At 34.2% G+C, this 18,242-nt stretch overlaps 1 protein-coding gene across 1 annotated transcript in view; it reads left to right on the plus strand.

Moving 5' to 3' along the window:
- Window positions 1-2,542: 2,542 nt before the first annotated feature.
- The window catches only part of RMDN2 (regulator of microtubule dynamics 2), a 58,663-nt gene continuing 42,963 nt past the window's right edge, over window positions 2,543-18,242 (plus strand). The window contains exon 1 of the mRNA XM_044660626.1: window positions 2,543-2,997. Coding sequence (XP_044516561.1) covers window positions 2,543-2,997 — 455 coding nt within the window. The remainder of the gene's footprint in view (window positions 2,998-18,242) is intronic.

Consider the following 18,242-nt stretch of genomic DNA (forward strand, 5'->3'; position numbering starts at 1 on the left):
TTTCCTTCTAAACTTAATTCAAACTCCATCTCTAACAGGAGGCATTTCCTGATAACTCTCAGCTGTAGGAATTTAACTTGTACTAATTGTGTCCATGCATATATGTGAACATTTGCTTCTCTTTATAAAAGACAAAGACAAGCTCCTTGAGGATAGAGATTGCCATTCTTTTAAAAAATCTCCACTTTCTGGCATACTGCTTGGCACAGAAGAGGAGAAACTTAGCTAAATACTTGTTGAATGACTGATAGATGAGCTGTAAGGTCATATACCATTCAAAAACTTAACAATTTAATGAAACAATTTTGATCTTTGAAATGATTATTGAAATTATTATAATTCATGCTTCTACAATTTTTATAATTCAGTTACATCTTTTCTAATCACAATTTAAAACTGCTACTTATCTAAGTTACTCAAATGTCAAAGGAAGATTCTAACATTTGAAATTTTAAGTTATTTTAGCAGTTATTGCCTTTGAACAATATATTACCAATAACTTTGAATTTACAATATACTATAATTATTATATTTTATCCTTCTCTACATTTGTGAACATCTTAACATTTTAACTTATTCTAAAGAGAGATATTATAGTCTACTAGATCAAAATTTGGCCTTAGAGAGTTAGCGATACCTAGGTTCTGTTTCTAACCAGCTGTGTAACCATGGATAAGTCATTTAACCTCACAGTTTCCCAAGATATGTCCCAAGTTTTTGCATTAGGAATGAAGTTACAAGACAATCAAAAATATGTATTTTATTAGACACATCTTTGTCCCTTATAATTTTTATTTTATGGTCTCAGCTGTTATAAATAGAATATTACTTAAATTATTTAGAGGTAATTTACAAGTCTGTAAAACATCTCATTCATCTGATCTCCTCACCTATTCAGAACATAGAATAAAAGCACTTTCGTGTTTAAAAAGGTGGCAAGTGCAGCCATTTTAAAATTCATTTACATGGAAAGACCTTATTTTACAATAGAGCCTCATCAGACTGTAAGCTACTTAAGGGCATAGATTGGTTTTTGCCTATTTTTACCTCCCTATTCTGAGTAAAATGTCTGGCGCATAGAAGATATCCAATGCTTACTTACTGTGGCAAATAAGTAGCATTTTGGAGAAAGTAAAAAATGTTGCTTTTTTAAATATCAGTTTAAAAAATATAATAAATCATCAAAGCCAGTAGTGTAGTGAAGTGGAAGTTTGAAATACTGGGTTCTACAGAGGAATTTGCTCATCAGCTCAGGGAGGGGTGGGGAGAGAAGAGTAGAGGGAAAGAACATGGCTCATGTAACCATGGAAAAATATTCTAAATTAATTTATTAATTAATTTAAAAAAAAAAGAAATAATGGGTTCTAGTCCAGTCTGACTAGTCCTGTGACCTTGGTAAGTAATTTAAGTTCTCTAGGGCCCAGTCTCCTGAATAATGTAGTAGGTTGGATTAGATCATAACTAAGTTTCCTCCCTGCTTCCTAACTCTGATTATGTAATCTATTAAGAATTGTAATATTATATGCCATCCTGGACCAAACTTCATGAATTCCATGTATTTGGCTAGTTTAAATGATTCAAGTTTTAGTTGTAGGGTTGTTGTGAAATTATTGTGGCATTGTGATAATTAGATTGTCTTCACTACCCATCTTTAGATTTAATCACCAAAGGTGAGAACACCTCCAAAAGTATCATAAATCTAAACAAAACAAACAGTAAATTGTAACAAAGAGTTTTATAAATATTAGTGAACTTATACTACCATATAATGGAAATTCAGAGTTCAAAAATGTGCATTCTTCTACAATATGTGTTCTTTGGGGAAACCATTATATTTTATATGCTCCTGAAGTACTGAGTATCTATAGTTTATGCTATATTTATTGTAGGTTATAGTAGTTTTCTCAGAAAATCTTAATCCTATTGTGGTAAATATCCTTAATAATTTCTGTGAACTAACCCAAAGGAACACATTTGTATAAAACCACATGAATGTTCAACAACATTTTTAGAAAGATATAGGTTTTTATGCAAGTTCCACAAATGTGAAGGGGTAGTTGCCACCTTTAGATTTTTTTCTGGACTGATTTTATAGAGTTATCAAAAGACTCTGAAGTAAACACTATATTTTTTTAATTTTTTAAACCCTTAACTTCTGTGTATTGACTTATAGGTGGAAGATTGGTAAGGGTAGGCAATGGGGGTCAAGTGACTTGCCCAGGGTCACACGGCTGGGAAGTATCTGAGGTCGGATTTGAACCTAGGACCTCCCATCTCTAGGCCTGGCTCTCAATCCACTGAGCTACCCAGCTGCCCATAAAAATATTTTTAATGAGATTTTATTTGGATTTCTGTCTCTAGACATATAACTACTAATATCAGTTAAAATGTATTACATTTTTTCTATTTTCATATTTCAAAAATACATATGTCCTTGGTACATAGTTGTTTAAAACAGACTACACGTTGTTTTTTTTTGGACAAAGCAAAAAGAATCTTCCTTTATATTTATTTGTCATTTCAGAAACAAAAGAGCAGAGAAATGTCTCATTCTACAAGTAAAGGATTAATATTTGGCATCATGATGGGGACTGCCGGAGTAAGCTTGATCATAGTGTGGTACCAAAAAATTCGTAAACCTGGCACAACAATGAATTTGTCTAAATTTCTGTCATTGAGCAATGAATTTCATTCAATTGATTTGCAAGATACAGTTCATAAAGAAAAAGGAACAGTAGTGGTGTTACAGCAAAGTCAGTTTCAGATACTGGAGAAATTAAATGATTTACTGATGAGTGTGGAAGAGCTCAAAGAAGAAATCAGATTCCTTAAAGAAGCTATTCCAGAGTTGGAGAAACATGTACGAGTTGAGCTCCAAGGGAAGACGGCTATCCACAAAATAAGTCCTCAGCATCGAGCACTTAGAAAGAGAAAAGCCGAAACAGGTGGGGGCATCTCAACCAACAACAGTTCAGAAGAGGTGGAAAGTGAAGGAGGGTAAGTCTTTGCAAAAATGTTGCTTACATTGAATTAACTATTGTAGCATCAATGGGAACTTCTAAGCCTAATTAACAATAACAAAGACCGTAATGCATTAAGACTAGATGGCAAGGATTACAATTGCCCATTGGCCAATCACCTGGCATTCCATTTAACCCTAGAAACCTGGTGATGGGTAGATTACAATGTTATTCTTAGGACCTACACAAGAAACATGGGCAGAAAATAAAAAAAGGTTTTTTAAAAGGATGTGGGTAAATATAAATGACAGTCATTATGTCTACTAAGAAAACTGAATTATAACTAATCTTTAAGATTGGCATCAAGGAGGTCAGTTTCCTCTGGCATATCCCTTGAATCCTCAGCGACAGAATACTCAGCTACCTGGCCCAGGAGTTTGATCCAGTTTGCCAATCCTCAGGATTATTTATATCATCTTTATCATCATTTCACCTGTAAAATAATGCTTTCGAATTTGCTTTATCGTTTGTATTAATGGCCCTATTAGAGAGGGACTGGGTGGTAAAGAGAGATGGACCAGTGAGTTGAATCTCTCAACCCTTCCCTTAAGGTGCCAGTAACACTTGACAAACTAAGGGGGGTTTCTCCCGAATGGTGGACTTCCAGAGAGTGGGAGTCAGCTTTAGAGGACAGTGGGAAGGTTAACGCAAACTTTGAGGTATGTGGAGACCCTGTCCTGACCAGCCCAGAGCCTCAGTAAACTAAAGCTTTCCCGTAGCCAGTCCACGACTGCGCATGGGGTCTGGTTCTATGATGGTTTCAACCAAGCAATTGCTCTCAGACCCTCGTCCCTTCTTTGTCCGTGAATAAATCCAGAACTTGTTATCTGACTGCTGTTAAATTATTGTGGATAATCAGGGTTGTTGATGAGGATGATGGGCAGAGGAAATGAAGTAACCCTAAGGATCTATGCCCCAAGGTCCATCCCTTTGGGGAGCCAATTCAGGCTTCAACCCAAAGTTTCTCCTTCCCTTACCACTATCTCTAGTTTCTATCTTATTACTATATTATAAATACATTTAGGTAGGGTCTCTTAGTAAGGCAAGGTGAGGGTGGGAGTTTGGGGATCCTCTCCCAGAACAGAGTCCTGACTCCCCAAGGATCCAGTGATCTTAGTCTTGATAGTAACAATGGCTTCTGGCAGGGAAACAGGCTTCAAGGATTCACACCAGTTCAGGGAAACCCTCAAGTTGGCTCTTGGATCATCATGAGCAAGCTCCACACCTTCCTCCCACCTTGAGCTCCTCCAACCCAAAAGCAACTTCCTCAGGAATCTCTCCCAGAATTCTCCACTGTTTCCAACTGACACTCTGGCTTCCAGCATGCAACATTCTGTGCAGAAATTCTCTTTCCTCACACTTTGCTCTTACAGCTTTCTGACAGCTTTTGAATACTTAAGAAAGATAATCTATTTATTGCCTAATCATAAACCAAATACAAGTAAGAAGTGACTTTTTTAGGGTTGTTGTTCATGTTTGTTCCTTTTGTTTATAGGGAAAACGATTCACACTTTTAACATTGAGAACCTCAGAATTAAACTTTTGTTTAACAAATAAAATAAATATTTTAGAATATAAAGGAAATTTCTGTATCAGGAATTATTGATAATAATGAAGTCCCATTTTCTAATGGACTATACATACATGAATATTCATTTTATAAAACATTTTTCCTTTATGAATTTTTGTCTTTTATCTATCTGTTATAATGTTGTTTAGCTTATTTGGAGTTGCTTATCACTCAAACTATAAGAATATAAGGAAGTCATTTAACTGACTTCCTTAACTTCCTAACATAGAATTAAAACAAAATCCTTGAAAGCTAAAAATGTTTTTAATTTTTCCATTTATATATTATTCTAGCTACACTCCAACCATCTAAATTATTAGACATGCTTCAGTATAGACACTGAAATATTTTATTTTGATAATGTAATAGATATGCAATCTTATTACCCTGAGGACTCTTTTCCCTGGCTTTATTTTTCTTTCTTTTTTTAAATTAAATTTTATTATTAGCTTAGCAAAAATTCACCTTCTGGCCCTCCCAACCTTCCTTACCCTTCCCAATTAAGAAAGTAAGAAAAATAAAATCTCTCTTAAAATATTGATAATCATGCAAAATGAATTTCCTTACCACACATGTATAAAAGTATATAATAATATGAGGAGGTAAGAATACATACACAAAAGCACACACACAGAGAACTGACTATAAAAATATTCTTCCTCATATTGGTCTGATCAACCACAGTTAGACACAGTGTATGTTTGTTGCGGGAGAGCTTTGAGGTGAAATCCCAGGTTCAAGACAGGTTGTCCTTTCCAAGAATGTAAGACTCCAAAAAAAAAAGCCATGTTGAATGGCCTGGAGACTGTGTACAGGTGGAACACTGCCTCCCTGTGGAGATGAGGTATGGGGATTTTATGTACCTTTGCCAGCAGGGGTTATAGGATAAGAAAAGGGGAATGGGGTGAATCAGGAATGAGGTAATTTATTGAATTGGGGGGATAAAGGATGATTTGTGAAATTCATTGGATGATAAGATTAAGTTTATCAGAGTGGGACTTGGAGGTACATATCCATGTTAATTGAATATCTAGGGAAAAGTCCAAGGGGGATGTTCCTCTCAGGTAGCAGAAAGGAATTTCTTATGTCCTTTTTGACCTAGAACACTCCTGGAGTTTGAGGTATCCAGAGGGAAACTCTGGGTCCCATACCACATTTTTGTCTTCTTCAAGCATGAAGAACAACTACCAACCAAAAAGTAACCTCCTTTGATTACTTCAGATCATAGTGAATTTCATGTTGGCCACTCCCCCAACACCTTTTTTCCTTGTTTGTATATACTTATATTTGTGTGCCCCAGTTATATGAAATGATTTTCCCAAACCTTTCTATCTTCCACCCACACTTCATTTAGTCTTTCCCCCTTCTATTTCCAGTCTTTTAAGATAATCAAAGGGATACAGAAATTCTCCCAGACTTTCTAATTAAACTTCCTTTATGACACTGATGATAATAGAACTCACTTAGTACCATCTCTCCCTTTTTTGGAATGTAAGCAGTTTATCCTTAGTAGTCCCTTAGGATGGTTCATTAATAATTGCTTTTTTCCTATTTCTTTTGACTTCTCTGTTTGCACTTCAGTGTTCTGTATTGCTATGATATTTTGAAAAGAAGACTTAGAAGTCCTTGTAGATACTTTGGAGTCATTCTTTTCTTTGGGGCTTGTGTCTTGAGCATTCTTCCCACCATAATAACTTTTTATGGTGTGTTTTTTAGTTTGTTTTATGAAGATGGGATTAACTTTTCTCCCTGCCCATTTTTAGATTTAATCACCCCACTTACACTTGAGTGGGGGAGGTAATTGATTAAGACCTAATTCCATATTATTGATAGTTGGACTAGAGTTATCTTTTAGTGTCTACATCCCCAATAATATCCCCATCAGCCCATGTGTTGAAAAAGTTGTTTTTCTTCTGTTTCTCCTTCCACAGTTCCTCTGAATGTGGGTAGCGTTCTTTTCCATAAGTCCCTCAGAATTGTTATGGATCATTGCATTGCTTGCTAGTACAGAAGTCCATTACATTCTATTTTACCACAGTGTATTGGTCTCTGTGTACAATGTTCTCCTGGATCTTCTCCTTTCACTCTGCATCAATTCCTGGAGGTCATTCCAGTTCACAAGGAATTCCTCCAGTTCTTTATTCCTTTGAGCACAATAGTATTCCATCACCAAAAGATACCACAAGTTGTTCAGCCATTCCCCAATCGAAGGATATTCTCTCATTTTCCAATTTTTTGCCACCACAAAGAGGGAAGCTATAAATATTTTTGTACAAGTCTTTTTCCATATTATCTCTTTCGGGTATAAACCAAGCAGTCCTATGGCTGGATCAAAAGGCACATAGTCTTTTTTTTTTTTTTTTTTTTTTTTTTTTTTTTAATTTTTTTTTTTTTAAACCCTTAACTTCTGTGTATTGGTTCATAGGTGGAAGAGTGGTAAGGGTGGGCAATGGGGGTCAAGTGACTTGCCCAGGGTCACACAGCTGGGAAGTGTCTGAGGCCAGATTTGAACCTAGGACCTCCCGTCTCTAGGCCTGACTCTCAATCCACTGAGCTACCCAGCTGCCCGGCACATAGTCTTTTAAAGGCCCTTTGAGCATAGTTCTAAATTGTCATTCAGAATGTTTGGATCAATTCACAACTCCACCAGCAATGCATTAATGTCCCAATTTTACCACATCCCCTCCAACATTCATTACTCTCCCCTGCTGTCATTTTAGCCAATCTGCTAGGTGTGAGGTGATACTTCAGAGTTGTTCTGATTTACATTTCTCTAATTATTAGTGATTTAGAACACTTTCTCATGAGCTTATTGATAGTTTTGATTTTTTTTATCTGAAGATTGCCTATTCATGTCCCTTGCCCATTTATCAATCGGGAGGATGGCTTGATTTTTTTTGTACAATTGATTTAGCTCCATGTATATTTGAGTAATTAACCCTTTTTCTGAGTTTTTTGTTATAAAGATTTTTCCCAATTTGTTGCTTCCCTTCTAATTTTGATAACATTGGTTTTGTCTGTACAAAAACTTCTTAGTTTAATGTAGTCAAAATTATTTATTTTACATTTTGTAATTTTTTCTAACTCTTGCTTGGTTTTAAAATCTTTCCTTTTCCAGAGATCTGACAAGTTTACTATTTTGTGCTCACCTAATTTACTTATAGTGTTGTTCTTTATATTCAAGTCATTTACCCATTCTGAGTTTGTCTTGGTATAGGGTGTGAGATGTTGATCTAGACCCAAGATATAAGTTTTATATAGCCCCACCTCTCTCTTTTTTCCCCTGATCATGTTTTATGGAGGTGTGGTGAGGTGAGAGGCAGGAGAGTTTTACTCAGGTTTTACTTCTATTTCATTTGTCTTCTACTTCAAGTAATTATTAATAATTCTTATAAAATATAATCCTTGGAGTTGCTGGATATTAATTTAAATCTTACAATGGTTTTTATTTCTTTATCTGAAAACTGCCTATTCATGTCTGCTGACCATTTGTTAATTGGTGAATGGCTTGATTTTTTTGAACAATTGACTTAGCTCCTTAAAATCTGAGAATTGAGATCTTTGTCAGAGGATTTTGTTATAAAAAATTTCCCCCAATTTGTTGTTTCCTTTCTAATTTTGGTTGCATTTATTTTGTTTGTACAGAAACTTTTTAATTTAATATAATCAAAATTATTCATTTTACATTTTGTAATGTTCTCTATCTCCTGGCTGGTCTTAAATTCTTTCCTTTCCCATAGATCTGACAAATATACTATTCTATATTCACCTAATTTGTTTATGATTTCCCTCTTTACATTTGTGTCATTTGCCCACTCTGAGTTAATCTTGGTATAGGGTGTAAAATGTGATCTAAGCCTAATTTCTCCCAATCTGTTTTCCAATTTTCCTAGCAGTTTTTGTCAGATAGTGGGTTCTTGTTCCAAAAGCTGGGATCTTTGGGTTTATCAAACACTATCTTGCTACTGTCATTTACCTCAAGTCATCTGCAAAGAGTGATAGTTTAGTTTCCTCATTGCCTACTTTGATCCCTTCAATTTCTTTTTCTCTAATTACTACTGCTAGCATTTTTAGTACGATATTAAATAGTAATGGTGATAATGGGCATCCCTACTTTACTCCTAATCTTATTGGGAAGGCATCTAACTTATCCCCATTGCAGATGATATTTCCTGATGGTTTTAAATAAATGCTAATTATTTTGAGAAAAGACCCTTTTATTCCTATACTTTGTAGTGTTTTCAATAGGAATGGGTGTTGTATTTTGTCAAAGCCTTTTTCTGCATCTATTGAGATAATCATGTGATTTCTATTAGTGTAGTTGTTGATCAGGTCAATAATGCAGATAGTTTTCCTAATATTAAACCATCCTTTTATTCCTGGTATAAATCCCACCCAGTCATAGTGAATAATCTTCATGATAACTTGTTATAGCCTTTTATCTAGTATTTTATTTAATATTTTTGCTTCTGTGTCCATTAAGTATATTGGTCTATAGTTTCCTTCTCTGTTTTTGGTCTTCCTGGCTTGGGAATCAATACCATACTTGTATCATAAAAAAATTTGATAAGAGTCTCTCTTTACCTATTTTATCAAATAGTTCATAGAGTATTGGGATTAATTGATCTTTAAATATTTGATAAAATTCACTTGTGAATCCATCTGGCCCTAGCGATTTTTTTTAGGGAGTGCTTTGATGGCTTGTTAAATTTCTTTTTCTGATATGGGATAATTTACATATTCTATTTCATCTTTTGTTAGTGTAGGCAATTTATATTTTTGTAAATATTCATTGATTTCACCTAGATTGCCATATTTATTGCCATATAATTGGGCAAAATAGTTCTTAATAATTACCTTAATTTCTCTTCATTGGAGGTGAGATAATAATTACCTTAATTTCTCTTCATTGGAGGTGAGATCACCCTTTTCATTCACAATACTGCTAATTTGGTTCTCTTGTTTCTTTTTTTAACCAAATTAACCAATACTTAATATTTTTTATTGAACCAGCTCCTAGTCTTATTCATTAATTCAATGGTTCTTTTACTTTAAATTTTATTAATTTCTCTTTTGATTTTTAGTATTTCCAATTTAGTATTTAACTAGAGATTTTTTTATTTGTTCTTTTTCTAGTATTTTTAGTTACATTCCCAATTCATTTATCTCCTTTTTCTCTATTTTGTTAACATGGGCACTCAGAGATATAAATTTTCCCCTTAGTACTGCTTTTTCATTATCCCCAAAATTTTTGATATGTTGTTTCCTCATTGTCATTCTCTTCAATGAAATCAGTGATTGTTTCTATATTTGTTCTTAACCAACCAGTTTTTGAGAATCAGATTATTTAATTTCTAACTAATTTTTGATTTGCTTCTCCATGTATCTTTAATAATTTTAATTTTTATTGCGTTATGATCTGAAAAAGTTACATTTATTATTCCTGATTTTCTGCATTTGTTTGTAATGTTTTTATGCCCTAGTATATGGTCAATCTTTGTGAATGTACCATGTACTGCTGAAAAGGTGTATTTCTTTTTCTCCATATTTACTTTCCTCCATATATCTATTAACTCTAATTTTTCAAAGATTTCATTCACATCTCTTTTTTTCATATTTATTTTTTGGTTTGATTCATCTAGATCTGATAGAGGAAGATTGAGGTCTTCCACTAGTATGATTTTTACTATCTATTTTCTCCTTAACCTCCAGTAGTTTCTCCTTTAAAAATCGGAATGCTATATTATTTAGTGCATATATGTTGAGTACTGATATTTCTTCATTGTCTATTCTGCCTTTTATCAGGATGTAATTACCTTCCTTATCTTTTTTAATCAGATCTATTTTTACTTGGCTTTGTCTGGTATAATGATTGAGACTCCTGCCTTCTTTTTCTTAGTTGATGCCCAATAAATTCTGCACCAGCCTTTTACCTTTACCTAATGTGTGTCTACCTGCCTCATATGTGTTTCTTGTAGACTACATATGGTAGAATTTTGGTTTTTAATCCACTCTGCTATCTGCTTCTGTTTTATGGGTGAGTTCATGCCATTCACATTCAGAGTTTTGATTATCATCTGTGTATTCCCCATAATTTTGATTTCCCCTTTTAATCCTGCCCTTTCTTCTTTCATTATTTCCTTCTATACCAGTGTTTTGCTTTTAATCAGTCCCCCTTTTCCCACCTTTATTTTACTTTCCTTCTCTCCTCTCCCTTATTCCCATCTTATTTTTCTTTAAGGTTAATTAATCACCACCACCCCCAACCTTTCCCTCCCTTTTAATACTTCCTGCCCTCCCCCTTCATTATTTCCTCTCAACTTCCCAGTAGGGTAAGATAGAATTCTATACCCCAATAGATCTGGCTGTTCTTCCCTCTCAGAACTGATTCCACTGAGAGTAAGGTCTAAGTATTACCTATTACCACTCTCTTCCTCCCTTCTTATAATAGTATTCTCCCCTACCCTATGTACCTCTTTATGTGATATAATTTATCCTAATTTTCTTCAAGTTTCTCTTAGTACCATCCTATTTTTTGCCCTCCCTATTTTTTTTACATATTATTTTAAACAACTTAATACCACAATCTCTGCCTGTGAATAGTTCTCCTATCTACCATGACAATAAAAACAATTTTTAAGAGTTACAGATATCGTTTTTCCATATAGGAATATAATAAATTTAACCTTAATGAAGCCCTCAAAACCTTTTTTACTCTTTTTTACTCCATTTAGTTCTGATCTTTTCTTTAGGAATGCTTGGAAACCTTCTTTTTTTTGGTTAAATACCCATATTTTCCCCTGAAAATATATTGTCAGTTTTGATGGGTTGGTGATTCTTGGTTGTAGACCCAATTCTTTTGCCTTCCTGAATATCATATTCCAAGCTTTGCAGTCCTTTGGTGTGGAGGCTGCCAGATCCTGGGTAATCCGGACTGGGGCTCCTTGGTATCTGAATTGTTTCTTTCTGGCCACTTGCAATTTTTTCTCGTAGGCCTGGAAGTTCTTGAATTTGGGTATTATGTTCTTGGAGGTTGTCTCTTGGGCATTTAATGTTGAGGATGATCTACACATTTTTTCGATGTCTATTTTGCCCTCTTGTTCAAGAATATAAGGGACGCTTTCTTGAATACTTTCTTGTAATATGATGTCAAATCTTTTATTTTGTTCCAAGCTTTCAGGTAAGTCAATAATTCTTAAATTGTCTCTCCTGGATCTGTTTTCAGGTCAGTTGTCTTTTCAATGAGATATTTCATGTTTCTATTTTTTCATTCTTTTGATTTTGCTTCATTAATTCTTGCTGTCTTGTTAGATTGTTAGCTTCTACTTGTTCAATTCTAGTTTTTAAAGTCCGGTTTTCAGCTATGACCTTTTGATTTTTCTTTTCTGTTTGGTCTGTCATGCTTTTCATGGTTTCCAGCAGGTCAATTCTGGTTTCCAGTTTGCTTATTACTTCATTTGATTTCTGTGCCATTTTTCCATTTGGGCAGTTTTGCCTTTTAAGCTGTTATTTTCTTCTTGTATTTCTTTCATTTCTTTTCCCCACTTTTCTTTCTACTTTTCTTCTATCTTCCTAACTTGGTTCTTGAACTCCTTTTTGATTCCTCAAGAGGTTGTTACCAATTTCCTTTTTTTTTTTTTTTTTTTGGTGAGTTTGGATATGTTTACTTGTTTGTCAATCTCTGCTGTTACTTCTATATTTTGCTGGTTTTCGCCATAGAAATCATCTAGGGTCAAGAGCTTTTTTTTGCTGCTGCTTATTCATTTTGCTGCATAGATTGGGGTTCCTTCATGTTGATTGCTTTCTTAGTTTCTGTCTCACAGGACTTTGCCTTGGTGTAGTTTCTTCCCTTCCCAGTCAGAAGCCTGAGTGAGAGCATGTTGATATGTTATGTTCTTTATGTAGCATGCTTTAAAGCATTTTGCCCTGAGGCTATCTTTCCAGCCCCCATTGCCTTCACTGTGGCCAGCCTTCTTTCTGCCCAATCTCCACTCTCTGCTGCACAGGCTCCATGCTCTTCAGCCTCAGGTCCCAAGTCTCACTGCTAAGGCCTTGTACTACACTCAGGGGTAAGTCTGTGGTGCCTTCAGCTAGTCCCTGAGACTTTAGAGATTGCCTCTCCCTTGCTCTGACTCTGGAGAAGTAGGTAATATGGGGGAGGAGTGGTCAGCTTGCACTTTGATAAGTACAGTTTCTCCCCCTCATAGCTTAATTGACTTGATGTTGGTACATTCCTTTTCTATTTCTGTGTATTTGTCCTTGCTAACCCTATTGCCTAGAGCTGTGGTGGTCAACTTATGGCATATGTGCCAAAGGGGACCCACAGAGCCGTCTCTGTGGTCATCACTCCAGCACAGAGTTCTCCAGAGTTCATTACTAGCAAGTCAGAGAAATATGGGTCCCGTCTGCTCCTTTAACCCTCTCCAAAAATGCCTAAGGACATTTCTCACATCACCCACCCCTCTAAAAGGTTCATTGTCACTGACCTAGAGAAATCTTTCTTGCCATCTTTACCATTTAAAATACTTATTCTTTCAAGGACTTACTCTGTGAAGCCTGTCCTAATTCTGCTAGTTGAAAGCAGGCCCCTCAAATTATCTGGATATCTTTTTTGCCCTGATCCCTTTCTAACTTGTGTAACCATCTTACTTTAACTAATCTCCATGATGTCAAGGTGGGTGCACTTTCTTAATCTTTGTATCCTTAGCACATTGCATGGTCACTTCTGCATACAATCACTGCCGAAAAGTCTTTTGTTTAGTAGAATTGAATTTGAATTGAATTGTTGATTTGAATTGAATTAGTAATCTACATGTAACTAAATTAGAAGTCTTTCTACATTCACATGGAATAGGTTTTAGAAAAGCAATTCATAAAACAATTTTATTCTGAACTGACATCATTGTATTCTGTACACCTGTCATCACATTCTGTGCTGTTGCTATGTGTACTCTATATGCTTCTTTATTACTATGTGATCTTGTCCTACTTCTGTAGCATTTCCTACATTTAGTTAATCAAGTATGGTGGCATAGGAAAGGAGTCAAATATAATTTCAGATTCTTTAAGACAATCAGTATGGGAAAGTATTTAAGGTAGGTCCATTTTATTTTTCCATTTAATTATGATCAGCATGATAAGAGAAACTATAAATATTCTGAACCCAAGCTTTATTGCTTTCTTAAATTCACCAGTAACAAGCTCTTAGGTAATCTTAAGTTTTTAATTTTGTCTTCATTTCCAAAGATAAAATTGCAAAATATAAATAATCACATTGTAAACAGTAATCTTGTTAAGTAGTCTTCATGTACTTGTGTTAATTTTCTCCAAAGTACATTAGGACTTAATATTTTAGAAAACAATCTGCTTCTCCTTTAAAGAATATTCTAATTCCAATTTGACATTTTGGTTTGTTTTCCATATACTTCAAATCACCTCCTTGGGTCTCATACCAAAAGGGAGGAAATCTGAACAAATTAAACTATGTGGTCTCTTATGTTTGCGTGTATTCAACCAAGTGTCCTACTGACCCTGTCAACTTAAGCATCCAAAGATTATTTCTCCTTCTCTTCCCTACAATTTATGTAATGAGATTATTTTAAGGGACTTATCAGGTTTTCACCCTATTCCCTATATTTTTCCTCATGTTCACACTTTTCTTCCTCTAGCCACCATACTTCAGACAGGGTATCCAGTACTGGCTCTTCTCAAGATCAAGTTGCTTCTGATTCCTGTCAACATGAAGCTATCCCAGTTTCTCAGAAAAATAGCTTATTTATTTCTTGTAAAGTTACCCGCAGTTCTACAACAAATAGAGTCATGTCTTCTCCTAAGGAAAGTTATAGTTATTTAGAAAAGGACAATCTAGCTAACTTACCTTCTACAAGTAAAGGTTTGCTTAGCCAACAACAAAATCTATCACCTTTTTTTCCTCTAACCAAAGTTCATGTAACTTCTAAAGAACTTGATAATAGCAATGCTGTTGAAATAAGTGAAGAATCTTCTGGCTTTGGATTAAGAAGACTTTTAACTTTTATTCAAGAAAGTGTTGTTTCCTTTAGCTCTCAAGCAGCTACTACATTTGAGGAAAACTATAATCATTTTCTCCCATTTGCAGCAAAAAGATCTTCTACATATCCAAATGGTAGTCAAATTTCATTTTCTTCTATCTCTCAGCAAGAAGGAATTGCCTCTGATGCTGGACAAGTTACAATATACTCTGGATCCCATTTAAATAAAATAATCCCTTATATAAGTCAAAGTAATGATTCTCATAAGTTTATCCAAATTGAAGCTGACTCAAACCGCAATCAGGGCTTACTCAGAGCCAGTACCAGTCAGAAAAGTACTAGCAAACAGCAAGTTCAGAGTACGGCTAGTATTATCCTCTCTGTAATTGGATTGTCTTCTTTGCTCTACAAACCTAGTTGTAGTGATGACATCTTTCAAAGAAAAGATACATTGGAGGATGTTCAAGATAAGGACACCCCAAATGCTCAAAAGGATAGACTTTTCTCAGAGTACCCCTCACAGGATGGAATTATCCCCAGCATATCTCAGAGTGAAATTTCCTCTAGGAATGCTCCTGTCTCCTGGGAAGATAAACTAGTCTACTCTAATATTCCGGAAGAAACTACTCTTTATATATCTCCATCTATAAAGATCAAGAAGAGCACTTCAGTTGTGGTTAAAAATTTCATATGTAAAGTGAAAGCGTCCCTTTCGTTAAAGAAAAATGCACAGAAAAAACTCAACTCAGAAAATCAATCCTTTAATGATGATGAAGTAACATCTTCTAGAAACAGGTTACCACAAAACTTAACTTGCCCTCTAAGAGGGGAAACTCATCTCAGTTTGCATTTGCTGTGTGACTTGATCGTATTTAGCCAAATTATCCACCAGGCAAATTTTAGATAGGCCCTAGGAATTCATACTTTACCCCCTATACACTTAATCACCATATAATCAATCCACTGGCTGGTCTGACTACAATCTCAGAATGAGAACAACCCTGTCATTGGATTTAAAACAGGGTCAAAAGGCATTTTATTTCTTTTAGATTATTTCTAAATCTTAATTTAGAAATTAGTAATTCTCCAAATTTTGAATTAATATATTAGCCCATTATGTAGAAATAGCCTTTAAACTGGTCTATGTAAAAGAAGACCTCTGTTTGGTTCTAGAACCCTTTTGAGGTCTTATTCTATTTTCACCTTGCTAAGTAAGATGGTTGTGAATGATGATGGTGAAAGGGTGGTTATTCTTTAGAAACTATGGCAGCTGTGATTAGTAATTAGTGCTGGACCTGGAGTCAGGAAGATCTAAGTACAAACCTGACCTCAAACATTTTTTAGCAATGTTACAATGGGCAAATCACTCAACTTTTGTTTGATTTGGTTTCTTCTCTGTAAAATGGGGATAATAATAGCACCTTCTTCCCAGAGTTGTTGTGAGGATCAAATCAGGTCTTTGCAAAAGACTTCGCACAGGGTGATAAGCATATAGTAAGTGCTATGTAAATGTTAGCTACTATTATTACTAATTACATATCTATATTTAATTCACTTTCATATTCATTTTCTTTCATATCATTTAGTTATAATAGTTGTCTATTCAATTTGGGGTAAGAAATATCAGTTTATTGATTATATCAATTCATTGGTTAGGTGAGCATCATAAGCAATAAGGTGACATAAGTCAATGGCCTTCTCTAAATGACCGGAGACTGAAGCTTGATTAACCAGCTCAATAAAAAGAGCTTTAGGAACTTCTTGTTCAGCCTCTCCCTTGAACATTCCAAGTCTCCTTTCATTGGTAAATAGCTAATTAAGAGGTGGTCCATCAAATTATCAACCCAACCCTATATCCCTGTCATGGGGAATACTTCATAGGAAAAGAACCCTTACCCCCTTCATTTATTAATGAAAATATTAAAAGGGAAGACATTTCCCTTTTAGGAATCCCTGTGGATTCCTAAGAACAAAGAAAATGAATACAACAGACTGGATGGTACTTGTGCCTAGCACGGGAATCCTCTCTAATATACAGGTCCTTACATAGGAATTAATATAGCATGTGAAAAATAAATTCTCTCATGTGCTTTCTTAAAGTAGACTTTACGAATTTTTTACTGTTCTCTCCAACATTCTAATCAGAGAGGGGCAGATAGAACTAAGGGTTCTAATAAGATAAGAATACCAATGTTGAAATATCTATAATCTATATATTTATCTATAAATAATACTATTGTCTCTATATGCATTATATCACACATGTAGCACAATGTATCACAAAGTATTTGTGACATATGGTATGTAACATGTGTATAATACTTTGAACATTTATAGCTTTCAAAATGTAGAATAAATACTATAAGCATGATTAATAACATATTGCCCATGTGTAATATATTACATTGTAATATGCACCTTACAGTACTATATAGATTCTGGCTTCTATTGTTGTCTTATTATTAGAGTTCATTTAGAATTTCCATTTTAAGTTACTATCTGTTATAAATATACATTTGAAGAAAGAACCATCAGAATCACATTTTCTCCTTTTAGTTACTGTATCACTAATTTGATGTCATATTTTTAGGCCAATCTGAGAGTTTGTGTTATGACAACAGGTCTAATTACAGTAATCTGGATATAATTTGTTTTCTTGTGAATTTGGAATGTCCATTCTCTTCTTTCTCACTCCCCCTCTCCCTTTCCTTCTTTCCTCCTCATTCCCTTCTCCTCCTCTTTAGCCCTTTTTCTCCCTCTCCCCCTCTCAACCCCTTTTATATAAACAGGTATCTTTTAGAATCCTTCTCTTCCCTCAGGGGTTAGTTCATTTGTCACTTCCTCTGTGAAACCTTCCTGATACCTTAACTAGAAACTTGTCTCTTTCTTGAAATTTTCTTAACAAACCATTTTAACAATATAGATATGTATATATATATATGTATATATATAAATAATACATGTAATGTACACACAAACATTTAAAACATTTAACTTATATGACACAATTGGTATATATAACGCATTTAACATATAATATAGTCTGAATAATGTATACTTATTGCACATAATTTCACTTATTAACACAAAATAGATTGCACATATATAATAAATGAAACATCATAATACAATGTGTCACTTATTACACATGGGCAATATAGCATATATAAATGCCTGGGTGATATATGTATATATATATATGTATATATATATATATACATATATCACTAATACTTATGAACAGATGGCTGTCTTGGGAGCCCTCTTAAAATGCCAGTTTTAAGAAGTTCTTTACTCCCAAATCCATTTCTACAGCCTTCCAAAAAGAGGATCAGAGTGTACAAATGAGGTGTGAGTACTGGTGCCTATATATATATATATATATATATATATATATATATATATATATATATATATAAAATTTATTTAATACTGTCATCTATATCTATAAATTCAGATATGCAGATATGTAACATATACATGACATTTGTTAAATTTAAATAACATATTACAACATAATATATAGCATAGGATTAATATATACAATGTAATATATAGAATGAAATTGCTTAAATATTATTAATAACATATTGTGTGTGTCTAATAAGTATCATATCCAACAAGTATAATATCCTTTATTAC

This window comes from Gracilinanus agilis, chromosome 2, assembly GCF_016433145.1.
Source record: "Gracilinanus agilis isolate LMUSP501 chromosome 2, AgileGrace, whole genome shotgun sequence".
NCBI lineage: Eukaryota > Metazoa > Chordata > Mammalia > Didelphimorphia > Didelphidae > Gracilinanus > Gracilinanus agilis.